At 43.0% G+C, this 15,048-nt stretch overlaps 1 protein-coding gene across 2 annotated transcripts; it reads left to right on the top strand.

Moving 5' to 3' along the window:
* The first annotated feature begins 9,419 nt into the window (after positions 1 to 9,419).
* On the top strand, positions 9,420 to 11,478 carry id3 (inhibitor of DNA binding 3). 2 transcript variants are annotated; one of them, XM_084380606.1, is made up of 3 exons: positions 9,420 to 9,866; positions 10,205 to 10,283; positions 10,717 to 11,478. In XM_084380606.1, the coding sequence occupies exons 1-2, from the start codon at positions 9,567 to 9,569 to the stop codon at positions 10,256 to 10,258; spliced, it is 354 nt and encodes a 117-aa protein (XP_084236732.1). In that variant the 5' UTR covers positions 9,420 to 9,566; the 3' UTR covers positions 10,259 to 10,283; positions 10,717 to 11,478. The 2 variants fall into 2 exon arrangements, with proteins under 2 accessions (XP_084236732.1, XP_084236731.1); XM_084380605.1 differs by having other exon boundaries at positions 9,426 to 9,866; positions 10,205 to 10,279.
* The last annotated feature ends 3,570 nt before the right edge of the window (positions 11,479 to 15,048 follow it).

The raw sequence follows: 15,048 nt of genomic DNA, 5'->3' as shown, positions 1-15,048 counted from the left end.
AAGGAAAGGACTGACTCTATGGTTGATCATTATGTTTCTGTCTACATTCAAATATAATGCAGCCTTTTTGTCCCTTTTTGCATTTTGCCTCAGAGTTCACGTCAAAGCTCAATTTCTTATCATTGTAAGTGCCGAGGTAGCTCTCTGCAGCTTCTCTTCTTTCTGTTTTTTTGTCTTTTAACAATAGTCCAGTAGAAGTGAAATCTTTTGGAAGTCTATAACCATATCTTTGGTTTTTGGAAATGTTCATCACACCACTCTGCAAAAACACTAACCACAGGTCCATGTGGTGACTCATTTCCCTGAAGCAGACTGTGCTGTGTCATCTTCGATTTTAAGAACGGTTCTTTGTACTGACTTCCACAGTCGTCGGTCGCTGTGAAAACTGTGGTGAAGTCTGGATTATCCAGAGTAAAGACAGAACTGTTTCTAGAAAGACATATTACTATTATTATTATTTTTTTAATGATTTATTTGAATGCTGTGAGCACCACACATGGACTCCCATTCGTCTCTATTGTTGTCGGGCGGAGGTAGACATATTACTTCCTGGGCAAATGAAACCCCCTAAAACATGGATATTTTGAACTTTGCGTCTCTTTACGTTTCAACGTTACTTTTCAATTGTATCTTTTGGCAACTGTGCATCGGACAATATAAAAAATTTAAAGGTGCAATATGTAAGAATTAGCCACCTTTTTTGTTTCATACTCAGAGCATATCACTTTTTATCAACGCTTGTTTAGGGTGAGGAAATGATCATGTCGCCTCCGCCTCATAAGAAATCAGCTCATTTACATGAATCTGTATGTAATATATGTATTGTAGAAATGTTGATATAAAACATGTGATTAAAAAATTGTATCTGTGGTTTGCAGAAAGGTACAATATCAACACTTTATCCTGACAACTGGGCTGATAAAACCATAACTATCTGCATTTTAAACCATAAGTGTAAGTGTGTGTTTTTAATCATTCGGATGAACCATCCTTTCCATATATCTTTTTAATATATCAGTGTTGCCTGAATTACTTCAGCCTTTTCTTCTGCATCCCCTTATAAATATAAATCTTCTCTCTTCTGTTTTTGTAAGTGCTTCCCGTCTGTGAGAACAGGCCATATTCCTCGTTTGGCCATTCTGGGGAATTGGAGGAAGCAACATTTTTAGAAATCTTGAGTGGCTTTGACCCTCTGCTTTGGCCAGAGTCTTAACTTAGTGGTGTGAGGATATTTTAAGTAAATTACAGAGTGGCCGGAGAATGTTCGCAGGAAATGTCCATAAAACAATACACACAGACCAAACATGGCTACACAGATATAGGCATTTCCTGGTAGTGTTACTCTCTTAGGGAGTGACTCATGGTGGTATTACTTCAGCTTTTTATTCTCAGAAACAGATTTTGATGCATCAATGACAGCAGTAGATGTGAGAGGATGGTCTTTTAAACCCTGGTTGATGGCCTAAAATGGTTTGCAAACGGAACAAGAACAGCAGTCACACAAGTTATGTGTTTTTGATGGTTTTACACACAAAACCCAATTAAGACTTGCTCCATAATGCCCAGCTGGACATGGCAATGCAGAGCTGACCAGCTGGCAGAGTGTCCATTTTCCCTGAGTCCGCACCATGATGCCGTGCACGTCACACAACCAAGATTAAAGCCAACTCGGGGTAAGAGGGCATGTCAGTGTTTAGGAGGGGATTCACGTGGCTGTGGGTGAAGAAAAAACCCACAAATCAAGACAAGATAAATCACCCTAAATGGAAAAAAAATATGAGCAGACAAGTATATGACTGCCAGCCAGACAATGTGAGAGACAGTCCAGTAGCGAGGACAGGGTGTGTGTTGTGTTTGATTGGTTACGGAGCTCAGTAGTCTGTGGAAGAGCTTTTAATCAGGTCACCGACAGTCCAGACCTCTCTGCTCCCACTCTGCCCCCTCCGTCTGGAGGGCTCCGCCAGGGGTGACCAAGAGGGGCACCGCTGACCCAGATTAGGAAAGGGGTAAGTGTGTGTATGTGTGTATGTGTGTCTGAGTGTGTGTGTGTGTGTGTGTGTGTGTGTACAGGGGAGGGGAATCAGCTGTGTATCATGTCTCAATCCCCACAGTTTCAATTCATTAGCAGCACAAGGAAGGGACAAGACAGATGAGGAGGGGTGGCAAGTATGTGTGTGCTCATCCATGTGTGCTTTTACATATATCCATTTGTACGTGGACATGTGCTAGATCAAGATTGTGTGTGTGTGTGTGTGTGTGTGTGTGTGTGTAGGGGGTTGGGAAGAGAAGAAAGAAAAAGTGCTAGAAGAATACAATGCGAGTGACAGAGAGAGAAAGTCACTGCTGCAGCTCATCTTAGATTTCAGGGACCCACTTGACCTAGAAACACATGACACACACACATACACACACACAGGTGCAGAGATACCCACCAGGGACCTAATGGCCTCTGTCTGTGAGTCTCTGTGAAGCCTAACCAGCTGAACCCATGCAGCAGCCGCCACAGCTTCAGGCTCTTCTCTGACTTCCTTTCACCCAATCCCTCTCCTTTCTTTTCTTTCTTTCTTTCGCTGAGTGTCTTTTCCTCCTCCCTGTCGCTCTCCCTCAAGTCTCTCCTGCAGTCTTTTTCCACACTAATGTTCTCTGCCTTCATCTCAGCTTGTTCTCTTCATTGGACTCCGCTTCCTGATCACCCGTACAAATTTCCTGTTTGTATCTCCCCATCTCGCTCCCCCAGTCCATGACGCCTCCGCACAAAAACACATGCATGAGCACATGCGTTGTGTGGGGTCTGCGGACAAAATGAAGATCCGTATCTGTCCTTAATCATGTGCACAGGCTTGCTAGCGGAACTTAATTCACTGCGACTTACAGCGAGTTCACCACAAAATCAATAGATGTTTTCCCTCTTACCTGTTGTGCTATTTATCCCTTAGATGGTTTTGGTGTGAGTTGCTGAGTTTTTGGAGATAACAGCTGTAGCCGTTTTTGTGGCAACGAAAACCACCTTTTTTTACTCGAACTCGGACCATCTCCAGCCATTTTTGTGGCGACAAAACTGGGTGTTTTTTAAGGAGACCTGGGGACATTTCCAGCCATCCCCCAGTCGTTTAAGGTAGCAACCAAAACCGGCTTTTTCGGTTGCCAAACCAGGCCTTAACCTAAGCACAGCATAAGCACAGCGCTGGGACGAGAGGGTAATAGAAAATTGGACCTTAACAAACATCAAGTTGCCACATAAAGAAATGTTAAGTTTTAATGGATCGGTGGTTTTGCAGAAATGTGCTTGTCTAACAGTTATTAGACTATTTTATTAGGCAATTCGGTTGGAGGAGTTTCATGTAGGAACTATTTTCTTTGCACCCACCAACTGTGTCAATGTGCAGAACGAAGCATGCATCTACATACGGAGGAGAGGAAAAAATGAAACACGACAAGGTCTGTGGACTATCTTGGGTAACCAAGTTGTGAATTCTGGAAAGACATTGCATTCAACTTTTTAAAAAATAAATGTTTGGTGCTATGTGCACCACAAGCCGAGTGCCATCTGGTTCAATAATAAATTGGAGAGAAGACAGACATCTCTACGACTGATATCTCCAAAACTCTGCAACTCACACTTAAACAATCTTGATGGATAAATAGCACGACAGGTAAGGCGAAGAATATGTATTTCTGAATTTGGGGTGAACTGTCCCTTTAATACACCATCATAATGGGTCAAAAATGTTGGGATTTGTTTATTTCCATTCGAGTTGTTTCTCCACCGCAACTTGCTGGCTTCTCCTTCATCTAGCTTTGGTGTCTTTTAATGAAAAGATCAAGCTGCAGTCTGAATACTTGTATTTTCTCCCAGTATTATACCCAACAGCAATTTAGAAGCCAAAATGGACTTCGCTTTGGGTATCCTGGATGGATTTAAGTGCAGGAATATACGCTCCTTGTGTCTGTATGTACAGGCTACACTCTGTGTGGGGTCTCACAAAGTACGGACCGAGACTGTCTTTAATTACAAGGTCAAAATGCTAGTTCAAGTGAGTTTAATGTGTATTTACCACAAATGTCGCCATTTGCAAAACAACAGCAAGAACGGCAATTACACAAGAGGATTTTGTAATTATTATGGTCATCATCTGGTAGTCATCTGCAAATTGTTGCATAGGTCTTGATTTGAGTTCAGAGAGCCTGAGACTGATTCCCTGGCAATGTAGAGACAAATAGCAGACAGAGAGCCAGTTTGACTCCATGCTGTCTGCAGACACTCATTCTGGTGTTTATTTGCAGTTTTGAAAACAGAGGAACGGTTTTAATGCTTCCATTAATGGTCATCCAGTGGAAGACCACAGCAGCAAGTTTGCTGTCAGCTCCGTGGAGGCTGTAAATAATCATTCTGAGTCAGACTGCCTGACAGTCTGTCAGCAGGCTGAAGAATGCAGTGATGTCTGCTCTGTATTGGTCAATTTGTTCTTGCAAAATGACAAAATTCGAAAAACCTTTTGTTTGTGAGAAATGATGGAAGGTGTTATGACTAATCAGATCATCCTCGCCTACACCAACTGGCCATGATCACCAAGTCTGACCTTAACTGTGCTTACACAAAGCCAGATGTTTATCCTCATCAGATGCCTGCAGAATAAATTCCAGTCAGGGACGCTGAAAACGCCAAAACAATAGTGTGACCAACAGCTGGCAGCCTCTCCGCCCGCACAGGCACACTCAACATTACAGTCAGCTTGTTTTGGCCCAATGTGTGGTGGCCATGGGCTTTATGGCCTTCTGTGGACTGTGTCCCACCTGCAATACAGTTGTATGACCTCCATTCATTCCTGCATGGATCAGTAAAACACCCAAGGACATAGACAGGGCCACCTGTCTCACCTCATCACAACATGATAATCACAGCAGCATAGTTCCCACAACGGCCAGCCATATTGGTGTGACATTATTTTCTTATGTTACTGACTTCTGCAAGGTATTGCACTCAAAGGTTCTGCCTCGAAGCTAACCTGACCCGCCAGATTGTTTGTTACACAGAACCATCTGGATGTCGTCCTTGGAAAGTGTTTGGAAAAGGGACAGCACTTTCAAAAAATACATGGCAGGTGATCGGACGAACAATCTGTCTATCATGGGCTAGCTTCAACCAATCAACAGTAGGAGAGCTAGTACCACTAGTGGAGCCAGATGGTAAATCAAACTCAGTGGCGGTCCTAGCTTGCATGACGCCCTGGGCGAACCTCACCTTCAGCTCAGCACACACACACTTCCTCAGGACAGGAGCTGACAAATCTCAATTTCGCCAGTTTGTTCTGGCCACGTCAACCAGCATGCTAATGTTTCGGCCTAGTGACCTTCATCACAGCATGGAGGGAAACAAAAGTCATGTCATTTATAAACAGGGGTTGGCAGGTGATTGGCTTAAAAAGTCACAGGGTAATTGACTTCTTACGGTCCCATATACATCTTCTCTTCACATGACAATGTAGGTGAAATGGAGAAATCCATACAGTTGACAAGTTAAGTCTATGTTTAACTGATTTTTACCCCAAAACTGCTACATCCTACAATTCCCATGATGCAACTCTGCAGCATCTCTTTGTCCTACGCTCCCTGCTTGGTAACACCTGTCAAACTGTGCACCCCCACCTCGTACTCAGCCTTCCTGCGGTTGCAAGACAAGGTAACCCTGAAGACATCGCTATGACGTCCGCTGGGTTATTTCTTAAGACTTGACTGAAGCTCCTCCACAGTCAAAGAGGACATTATGCAACTGTTCTGACTGACTGTGCAGTAGCCTATGCGGTGTGACAAGTTAACTGACATATGTGTCACAATTGACCACACGTTTATGGGTTTTGCTACAGCTGCAAGGACAAATGACTCATTCTTGCTGAAACATACAGACAGAAAAAGGAAGTAAGTGAGCACATTTGTGTTTATTATCGTTACATCTTGTCCACCATCAGATATGGTCCCAGCTGTCGGATGCTCATATGTCTCAAATGTGTTTGAATGCAATCACACCAGCTACTTGTAATTGGCTCAACCAAGATACTGCATATTTTAGCGTTAACCTGACAGCCACAGTCAGACATGAAGTTGCTCAAAAGTCCTCCTCACCCTGGTGTGGAGAGTGTACACTGCCTCACAATGGGCACCTAGTGTGTGAGTGAATGAACCATTGAATGAAGTATGTGGTTGAGTTTCTTTCTTAACACATTGGGCCCCCTCTCATGTAAAAAAAAAAAAAAAAAAATCAAGCAAGATCATTATGCACAAGCTTGAACAAGCGAACAAGTGACCAGTACAAATCAACAGTGTGCATAAAATGTCATGTCAGTGCCTGGGTCACTTGGGACAAAAGCTCGGGATCTGTGGGCTGTTCAAAGCTGATGGAGAACACTGTAGCGTCTTTGACGGAGGACGGCGTGAGCAGAGGAGGAGCAGAGGAATCCTGCACGACGCACACCAGGGATACAAAGAATTAAGTTTCAGTGTGTTTCTTGCCACTTCATTATCCCCCCCCCCCCTACAAGATGGGCCTGCACTTGTGGATGAAAAAGATACCCCACACTGCCTCTCCACATGACAGTGTGGTGGTTTACCCCCTCTGTCTCTCCTTCTCATCTCACAAGATGACCCTCATTACTGTGCACTTGGTTGTGTTGAGAAGAGACACTTTGCTCTGAGAGGTTGAGATGAGTGGGAGGGAGAGGAGGCAGGTATGGAAGCACACACATTCAGGCATGAAAGTGGAACAGATGTTAAGGCTTATTATAATGTGAATGTTTTATGTTGTTTTTTTTTACCCCTCCATATTTCAATGAAATAAAGTGGTTCGAAATTTAATTGAGAGAGAGAGAGAGAGAAGTAGAGAGGAGAGGAGAAGGAGGGGGGGGGCGCTGCTAATTATGCATGGCGATTGTTGATGGCTTGATTGTCTGCGTCCAGCTGCACGGAGGAGCGGGGAGAGGGAGAGGGAGGGCGGGGAGAGAGGCAGACTCACTGACGCCAGGCTCGGAATTCTCCCATCCATTGAAAGAGAGACCCGATTGTGTCCGGGGCCTTTCCGACAAGCACCTGATCCCTGCTCAGACACACTCGTGTGTGTGTGTGTGTGTGTGTGTGTGTGTGTGTGTGTGTGTGTGTGTGTGGCACAGATTTACGCACTGAAAACTCTGGAATCCGCAGACAAGCGTTGTCATGGGAGGGGGAAAAAAATACACTCTGTTGGCATTTTTGATATCCTAGAAATAGCTCCTGTTGTTCCTGAAAATGAACTCGGGAGCAGCGCTTTCTGTGGATGATCAAATTCAAATAACGTTTAAGTCAACTCGACTCGGAGGCCTGTTATCTATTTAGCCAGCAGTTCGCTCTGTCAGCAAATATACACAATAATATTCCCACAAGACTTGGGAAATTCGGGGCAATATTTGTCCTCCCCTTGACATATTTAAGACAGATATTTAAGGTCAAAGTCTTGTTTGGATACTCTGCACCGCACACAATATATCTCTAAAATAGCGCTGGGCTGAAGTCCTGTCTCACGGTTCAATATTGTGATTTCTCCAGAGTGACTTGTCATACAGGGTCAGTGGCTTAGGGGAGGGTGAGGGGGGGTATGACTGCCAGGAAGAAGGCAGCCAGTGACTTGAACATCTGGTAAACCCTCTGCGCGCTGAGGAGGAGGAGGAGGAGGAGGATATCTCCGGCCGTGCGTATTTACGCACAAATGTGTCCAGATCACTATCTTGAAATTTGTAAATTCAACCCACTCTTTTTGTTACATGTGACTTAGCAAAATGTCAAACTAGCTTACAACCTCTCCTCCATTTGAAGTGGATTAAAAGTGGATCGATCAAACTCTTACATCTGAGTGGGTGGGACGTTCGCAGTGGTTGCAAAATACCAGACTACCATTCTGGCACCCACAGTCCATTTAGCAACCACTTTACCTAACTACTGTACAACAACTACATTACACGTGTAAAGGTAGGTTTGTCCTGGCTTTAGTAAAGGCCACATGTTGTCACTGAACATCACTTTCCCGTCACTCCAGATCATGTTCGATTCTTCATCATTTCACAAGGTTTGGAGTATTTGGAAAGGTTTTCCTATGAATTTCTCTGAGTGCAACTACAGACAGGAGGAGGGAGGGAAGCGTGGAGTTGGAGGAGGCGTAGAGCCATGTCCATGAGTGACAACCCCCCTCAGCCAATCGGATCTCCGAGCGCCTCTGCTTCTCTCCCCTCCGCTGGTCGGACGGGGGAGGGCGGGCCGTCTGCCAAAGAGGGGAGTGCGCGTCGGGGTGAATGGATGACGTCGGGAGGCTGGCGCCAGCATGTCTGGGACTGGCGCGTTAGATCAACACAGCTGGGCCGGGATAGGACACACAGCTGGCTCAGGCCTGCATTCCTCCACAAAACAGGATTGTGAGAAAAGGGGAAAATAAGACCCAAATAGGAGCAGAACGGGACGTGCTTTGATGTAAACTAAAAGGGAACAACATTTGGAATTGTTAGAATATAATAATCATGAAACCGTTTCACCCAAAGGAGGTTTGAAATGAACATTTAGACGTGACAGATGAAGTGCAGCCTTAATATTCTTTGCCGGTTTGAGATATTGTTTGTTAAACATGACTGTCTGAACTATAAAAGACGGCTTATAAGACACTAAAACATATATAATCAATCAATAAACCCATAACTAATGATCGATCACCAGAATAACATGTGCTTGGCAGTTATCTACTGTAAAAACAGCCTGATAATCCACTGACCTTTTACCTATATCATCTAAATACTCTGTTTCCAACATTTTAATTTTGTATGCGAGTTTTTGGGGGATAGTGTGTCCCGAAATAAGCACACACACCCCGTGAATATCCACCTCTCTACATAGTATTATCACAGTTAGCCTCGTTTTGAAGAAATTCTGTGTCTTCAAGGTCTTGACACAGTCTGACGTGCAGCCAAACTTCATGAAACATTTACAGTAATCAATAAAATAACCCATAGTGAACATCTCTGGAGAACCTCTTCTTGACAAGACTTTTATTTTGAAATCTTACAGGATTGCTGATTGTAAAAGTAATATGGAAACTGTGATAAATCTATAATTAAAACAGCCGTCTCCTGGAGACATGAGCTGTAGTAAAGTCAAAGTATTCCTCTTTTTTTTTTTTTACTTTTCCTCCAAACTTGTTGTGTCCCACTTTAGGCCACCCGTTTCAAATAAATCCCACCACCTGAAAGAGGTACCTAATTGATTGACAATCCCCTCCAGGCATCCCAGCCTAATTTCCTCATTCTTTCCAGCTCCTCCACAAGGTGTTATCAGCCAATGAGCGCGCGCTGTCTCTGTACACTGGCCAATCGGAGCGCGGTGCGAGGAAGGAGGCGTGAGCGAGCGTGCGGCGTATAAAGCCCTGACTGTACGTCGCTGTCAGAGCACTGTCGCTTTTTTCCCGGAGACCACAAGAACGCCAACTTAACTTCCACTCACGCACCGACCCGACTCTTGTTGTTGTTGTTGTCGTTCGTTACCGCACGTCTATTTTCACCATGAAAGCCATCAGTCCCGTCCGCTCGGTGAGGAGCTGCTACAAGGCCGTGTGCTGCCTCTCGGAGCAGAGCCTCGTCATCAGCCGGAATAAACACTCGTGTCTGGAGGAGCAGGTGAGCGCGCTGTGCGACATGAACGACTGCTACTCGAAGCTGAAGGAGCTGGTGCCGAGCATCCCGCAGAACGAGGCGGTGAGCCAGGTGGAGATCCTGCAGCACGTTATCGACTACATCTTCGACCTGCAGATCGCGCTGGAGGCGGAGGACGCAGCCGCGCCGAAGATGGTTTTGTCAATAAAGGTGAGGGGTGGGGGGAGAAAGAGAGAGAGAGAGAGAGAGAGAGCGTGCGGGCATGGATGCGTGTCCTTCAGCAGCGTACTGGCTTTTTTCTGTTCTGCACCTGAAAAGTGGATTTGGTTTCATAGTGTTGTCTGCGGATTGCTGTAAAGTTTGCTTCACTCACGCGTCTGCGCCTGCATGCACGGCGCTTATTGTGTGTTTGTAGACTGTTACGATGCAGCAGCAGATGTCCTCTAATGTGTCACGGTTGCAAGCAACACTGTTACTCTTCATTACATGCAGTGGAAAATAAAGAGTATCAAGCGTCTAACCCTGCTTCTCCTCTGCCCTCCATCCAGACTGCGGATCTTACTCGCAATTTCTCCAAAGAAGAAGGACGGTTGTGCCACTAAAGATGACACTGACATATCACGGTAGGTGTGTGTGTGTTTAACTCGTAATCCGTCACATCTTTAGGAATGATTATTATTAAGATCACAAGATGAATTGGCTGGAAAAACACGTCCCATCTCCAGGCGACTCGTTTAAGAATCACCACTGTGTTCTTTTTGTGAGGTTCAAAAATAAAACTTAAAAAAAAAAAAAAAAAAAAAAAAGCAACAACAAAACAAGCGAGAATAGTGTTGGCATTGATGTGCTGAAGGGATGAAAGTCTCTTTACCCTGCACATTCGCCATGGTTGCCAATTAGACAGGCCAGTGACTGTGTAGCGGATTCATCGCTATCTGCCTGGGGTTAATGAAAGTTCCATGCGAGGCGCCAGTCTGTCTGCTCGCCTCTGCAGAGAGGGGAGGGGTGAGGGCGAGAGGGAGAGATCTGACTTCACTTTTCTTCCTTTCTCTCCATGCAGGTGCAGGGAAACACATGTCTCCACTTCACTCCGGGCAAGAGGACAAGAGGGGCAAGAAAGGGTGGGATAGGTATTTGGAAGAGAAGGAGAAGAAGGAGGAGGAGGAGGAGAAGGAGGAGGGAGGTGGAGGGTTTTAAAGAAAGAAAAAGACAAGAAAAAACTGTTTCCAAGATGAGTGGGGGATCAACAGTAGTGCATGAGCAAGAAAACAGAGACTCATTCTTTTGGCCCCTGGACAGACAAATCAACACACCAAAGCAGAAGCCAGGATTGGAAAGCGAAAGCGAACCGGCTTTATGTGCCCTCCTTCGAGAAAAAACCCTGGGATCCCCTGTAGCTAGAAGTAGAAATATTGGTACATTGTTCTTTTTATTTTCCTTTTCCTTTTGGTTTTGTTTTTTTTTTTTGTGCGTGTGTCATTCCCAACCTAAACACCCAACCCTGAACCCTTTCTAGTCTCACATCATCTCATCATCACATAATTATTTCCCCACCCTAATCTGATTTCTAACGATCTGGAGACTGTTACAACTTTCAACCGAATGTGTACATATCTGCTGTGGGTATGTAAGGCTGAATGGGAGTTTGGGTTTTCTTAGGTATAATCAGAACTCTATACTAGAGTTAATTGTAAATGTTTGTAGGGATTGTGTTATTTCTACAGACAATGTGCTGTGAGTTTCATAAACTCTTTATTATAAAGTGTGCTTTGTATGTATGTATGTTCTTATGTAATGAAATAAAAAAACAAGATGTGAAACAGTTTCGCCTTTATCGTTATGTTTTGATATCACAGATGCGTTTGATCTGAAGTGGTGTTATTCAGAAGTGAAGGTTGACGCTGACGTGACTTTTTGGGCTTTGGATGACAATGAAATGCTGATACAACAGGATGTACTCAGATGAATCTTGAGGTTGAGTGGTTGGAAATCAAACGGAGGGAGTTTCCTGTGAGTGCTTCTAATTTTCCAAAGAATGAGTTGCCATCAGATTACAGCAGTTGAACTTCCTAAATGGTGAAGAAGAGAGGATGTCACCACTCTGATCATTCATAAATCTTAAAGGCCGTGCTCAGCAGATGGATATAAACATTCATGGCACCACTTCAGCGTGTGTGTACTTGAACATGTGCTGCCTTGACCTTGGAAGCTGAAGAGCATCTCCTGTGGCATCCATGCATCACCACAATTAGGCCTACATGAAGAATATAACTGTCTAAACATACAGTACATTCTGAAATAAATGTTACTGTACTTGGCTGGTGCCAAAAGCTGATCAAACTACTCCACCTTGTGGAGTATGAGGCATGAAATGTTGGCACATACTACCATGTGGCCTCATCCGGATCATCAGCAACAGTAAATAATTGTTCAGTGTTCCTATTACCTGTCTTGTTGTTTACGGTCTTACCAAACTTTAAAAGAGAGACAAATAAAATAGTCAGACTCCTCAATATGATGAAGATTTGAATAAATTGACCTAGTTCTAACCTTCAGTAAATGCTAATAATGAGGTTACAGCTCCATCTAGTGGTGAAAATAGGTTATTGGAAATAATTTTCATTCTAGGTTCAGGCTGTGGAAAGTGGGCCTGCAATGATAATCAATTTGGCCTGCTGGATTTTTATTATTTTTCATGATTTCATCTTAACAATACAATACAATAAATTATAATACATTACATTTCAATAGGTGTTTGCTTTTGTCCCGTGGCCAGGGGTAGAACACCAGTTCACTTGTTGTATAGTTCATAAGGGGGCCTCAAAGGTCCCTTTAACCCTTTGACTTAGTCTGCTCCTATTAAGTTTCAGTTTCGGCCCTCCAAAGGGAAAAAATATGGAACACAGACTGTAAACAGGTGACAATTTACAGGAAACCCCTTAATAAATGAGTGGACAAAAATAACAAGGTAAGGGTCATGGTGGATCTGTTTTACTGTGGGAGGGCATGTTGGGCGCATGGCACTGTTAGATGGAAGGGTCGCTGCTGATGGAAGTTGATCTGACTGATCACGTTTATCCTGTGAGGAAACTATCCTTATGGACGCAGCTTCTTGGTTTGATAGTTTGCAACAATCCTGCCGCACAAAAACATCCACTGTGCCTGCAAATTCTAAATAGTATACTTAATGTTTAACACTGTTTTTAGCAAGTATCCATCATCATCAGTGTCAAATATAAATCTTAGCACGCTGTTCCCAGCTCGTCAAATACTGACACTTTTAGGCTGGCCACCAACCCGAAGCATCTACATTATAGTTAAATTTTTATGTATCTATTTCTATTGTCCAGCTAATTCTTTTACTTGAATTACATTGAGAATGACGAATGAGTCAAATTCCTTGTCTATGTACACATACACAATAGCTGCTTTTGATTTATTTATTGCTCAGACTGTGTGTGAGTGTTGAACTCAATAGTATGCAAATGTACCATCACCACCTTAATGTATATTACACTTACAAACAATAAGCTACAAATTTGCATAGAGTAGAGACAACAACTGAGTGACACTGTCTCAAAAATAAACATTGTAATTTTCACAAAGGCAGTATTTGTTGCCTAATGTTTTTGTTAGAATATGCAGATAATTTGATTGTCCGAAGCTAACAGCAAACAAGATAAACAAGAAACAATGCTTGAGGCTGCAGCACAAAAGATCAGGTCCCAGTCTACACCACAAGGTGGGGGTGTTGGATGAGGATGCGACAACTCGTGTCCTCCTGACATCCCAGGAATGTGAACCCTGTGAGCACAAGATAAACTTGTTGCTTTGGATGTCAAAATGCACCTCTACAGGTCAAGTGTTGTCTTGACATAGAAATGCAGCCCTTTGACCCTGCAACAAACCCAAATTTGGTTTGATACAGAGATGACTGAGCATCAAGTGATGGACAAAACAAGTCAGGCCTAAATATAATCCAAGGATTTCATCAGTCACATAACACCAACTCTGATTCATTGCAGCGATGACATGGACAAGTTTTGGCATGTGTCAAACAAAAGCCCATCACTGTCTGGGAACAGTATGCATGTTGATGTGACGGCACTTTTTCTGTTTGTCTGGTGTGTAGTGAGCCTCCAGTGTGAGCTATTTCACACCAAACTTACAACCACTTTAAAGACACATGATGTGTTTACTTTGCACCATTTATAGTCCACGCTAACTTCACGAGTTGTTTCCTCTCAGTTTAGAAAACAGTCAATGTCAAATAAGAATATAGATATTATAAAATACAGTATAGCGTCAAGGGGTGTCACAGTAAATCTGTGTTGACAATAACCATGACATTTAAAAAGTGAAGTATTTATATCATAATAATAATAAACATGTGATAATATTGTGACATTGTATTGATTGCAGATGTTATGTTTGTTTATCATTTTATCTGGTGGCCTTTTCATCATTCATTAAGTGTCATTGTTCTTTTTGTACACATTTGCGCAGTTGTGGTTACAGTCTCTCTCTCCAACCCCCTACACTCATATTTTTAGTGTAATTCATTCAAATCACAGAGACAAACCACACAATAAACAAAGTCATAGATTAATTTTACTGCCAGGGCCGGATAAAATGGATGGAAAACAATAAGTAGACTGTATTTTTTGGGCCCCCAAAACTCACATTTCAATATTAATATTGTAAACAAATAAAATTACTTAAATGGCACATGATTGTGATCATGCTCATTAATTATTCATTAGTTACTGTATTACCTATTATCATATTTTTAGGTAATTAATTTTACTTTTTTAAATGTGCATTAAACATAAATATACCTAGTTGATGTTCTTTTTTTCCTTGTTGGCCCCCCTAGTGGTAAGGAGGCCCTGGGCATTGGCCCAGATCCTGCCCAGCTGACAGCATTAGTTCTGTACAGATATCACAATAATAAAATTACCCTGAATTCTTTTTGCCACAATAATCCTGTAGTGGAAATCTGATATAGTAAGAGCTTGTGTCATATTTACCAGTATGACCAGTTTCATGTGTGTAGCCCAGTGTATCGTACTTTGATCATATCAGAACTGATGCCTGATCCAGCCCGAGCTCTCCAAAGAAGACATTAAAAATCACATTTAAAGACAGTTACTTTAATATTTTCTACAATAGTTTCATCTGAACAGCATATAAATCTGGATTCCCATGACAGTGGTGGGTTATGCAACATCTCTAAAGAGTTGAACTGCAATTTGTAGTTTGGTATGAAAGAGGAAGAAACCGAGGGTGGAGATTTATTATTTTGCCAGTTCTGTTTGTATTTCTTGTCTCTTACATGTGTTAAATGTTGCAACATCATGCGAAGCAGATTTCCCAACAGGCAATTACGATT

Source organism: Pagrus pagrus, assembly GCF_965226575.1.
Source record: "Pagrus pagrus genome assembly, chromosome: 18".
Taxonomy (NCBI): domain Eukaryota; kingdom Metazoa; phylum Chordata; class Actinopteri; order Spariformes; family Sparidae; genus Pagrus; species Pagrus pagrus.
This window is presented reverse-complemented; position numbering and strand designations above follow the sequence as displayed.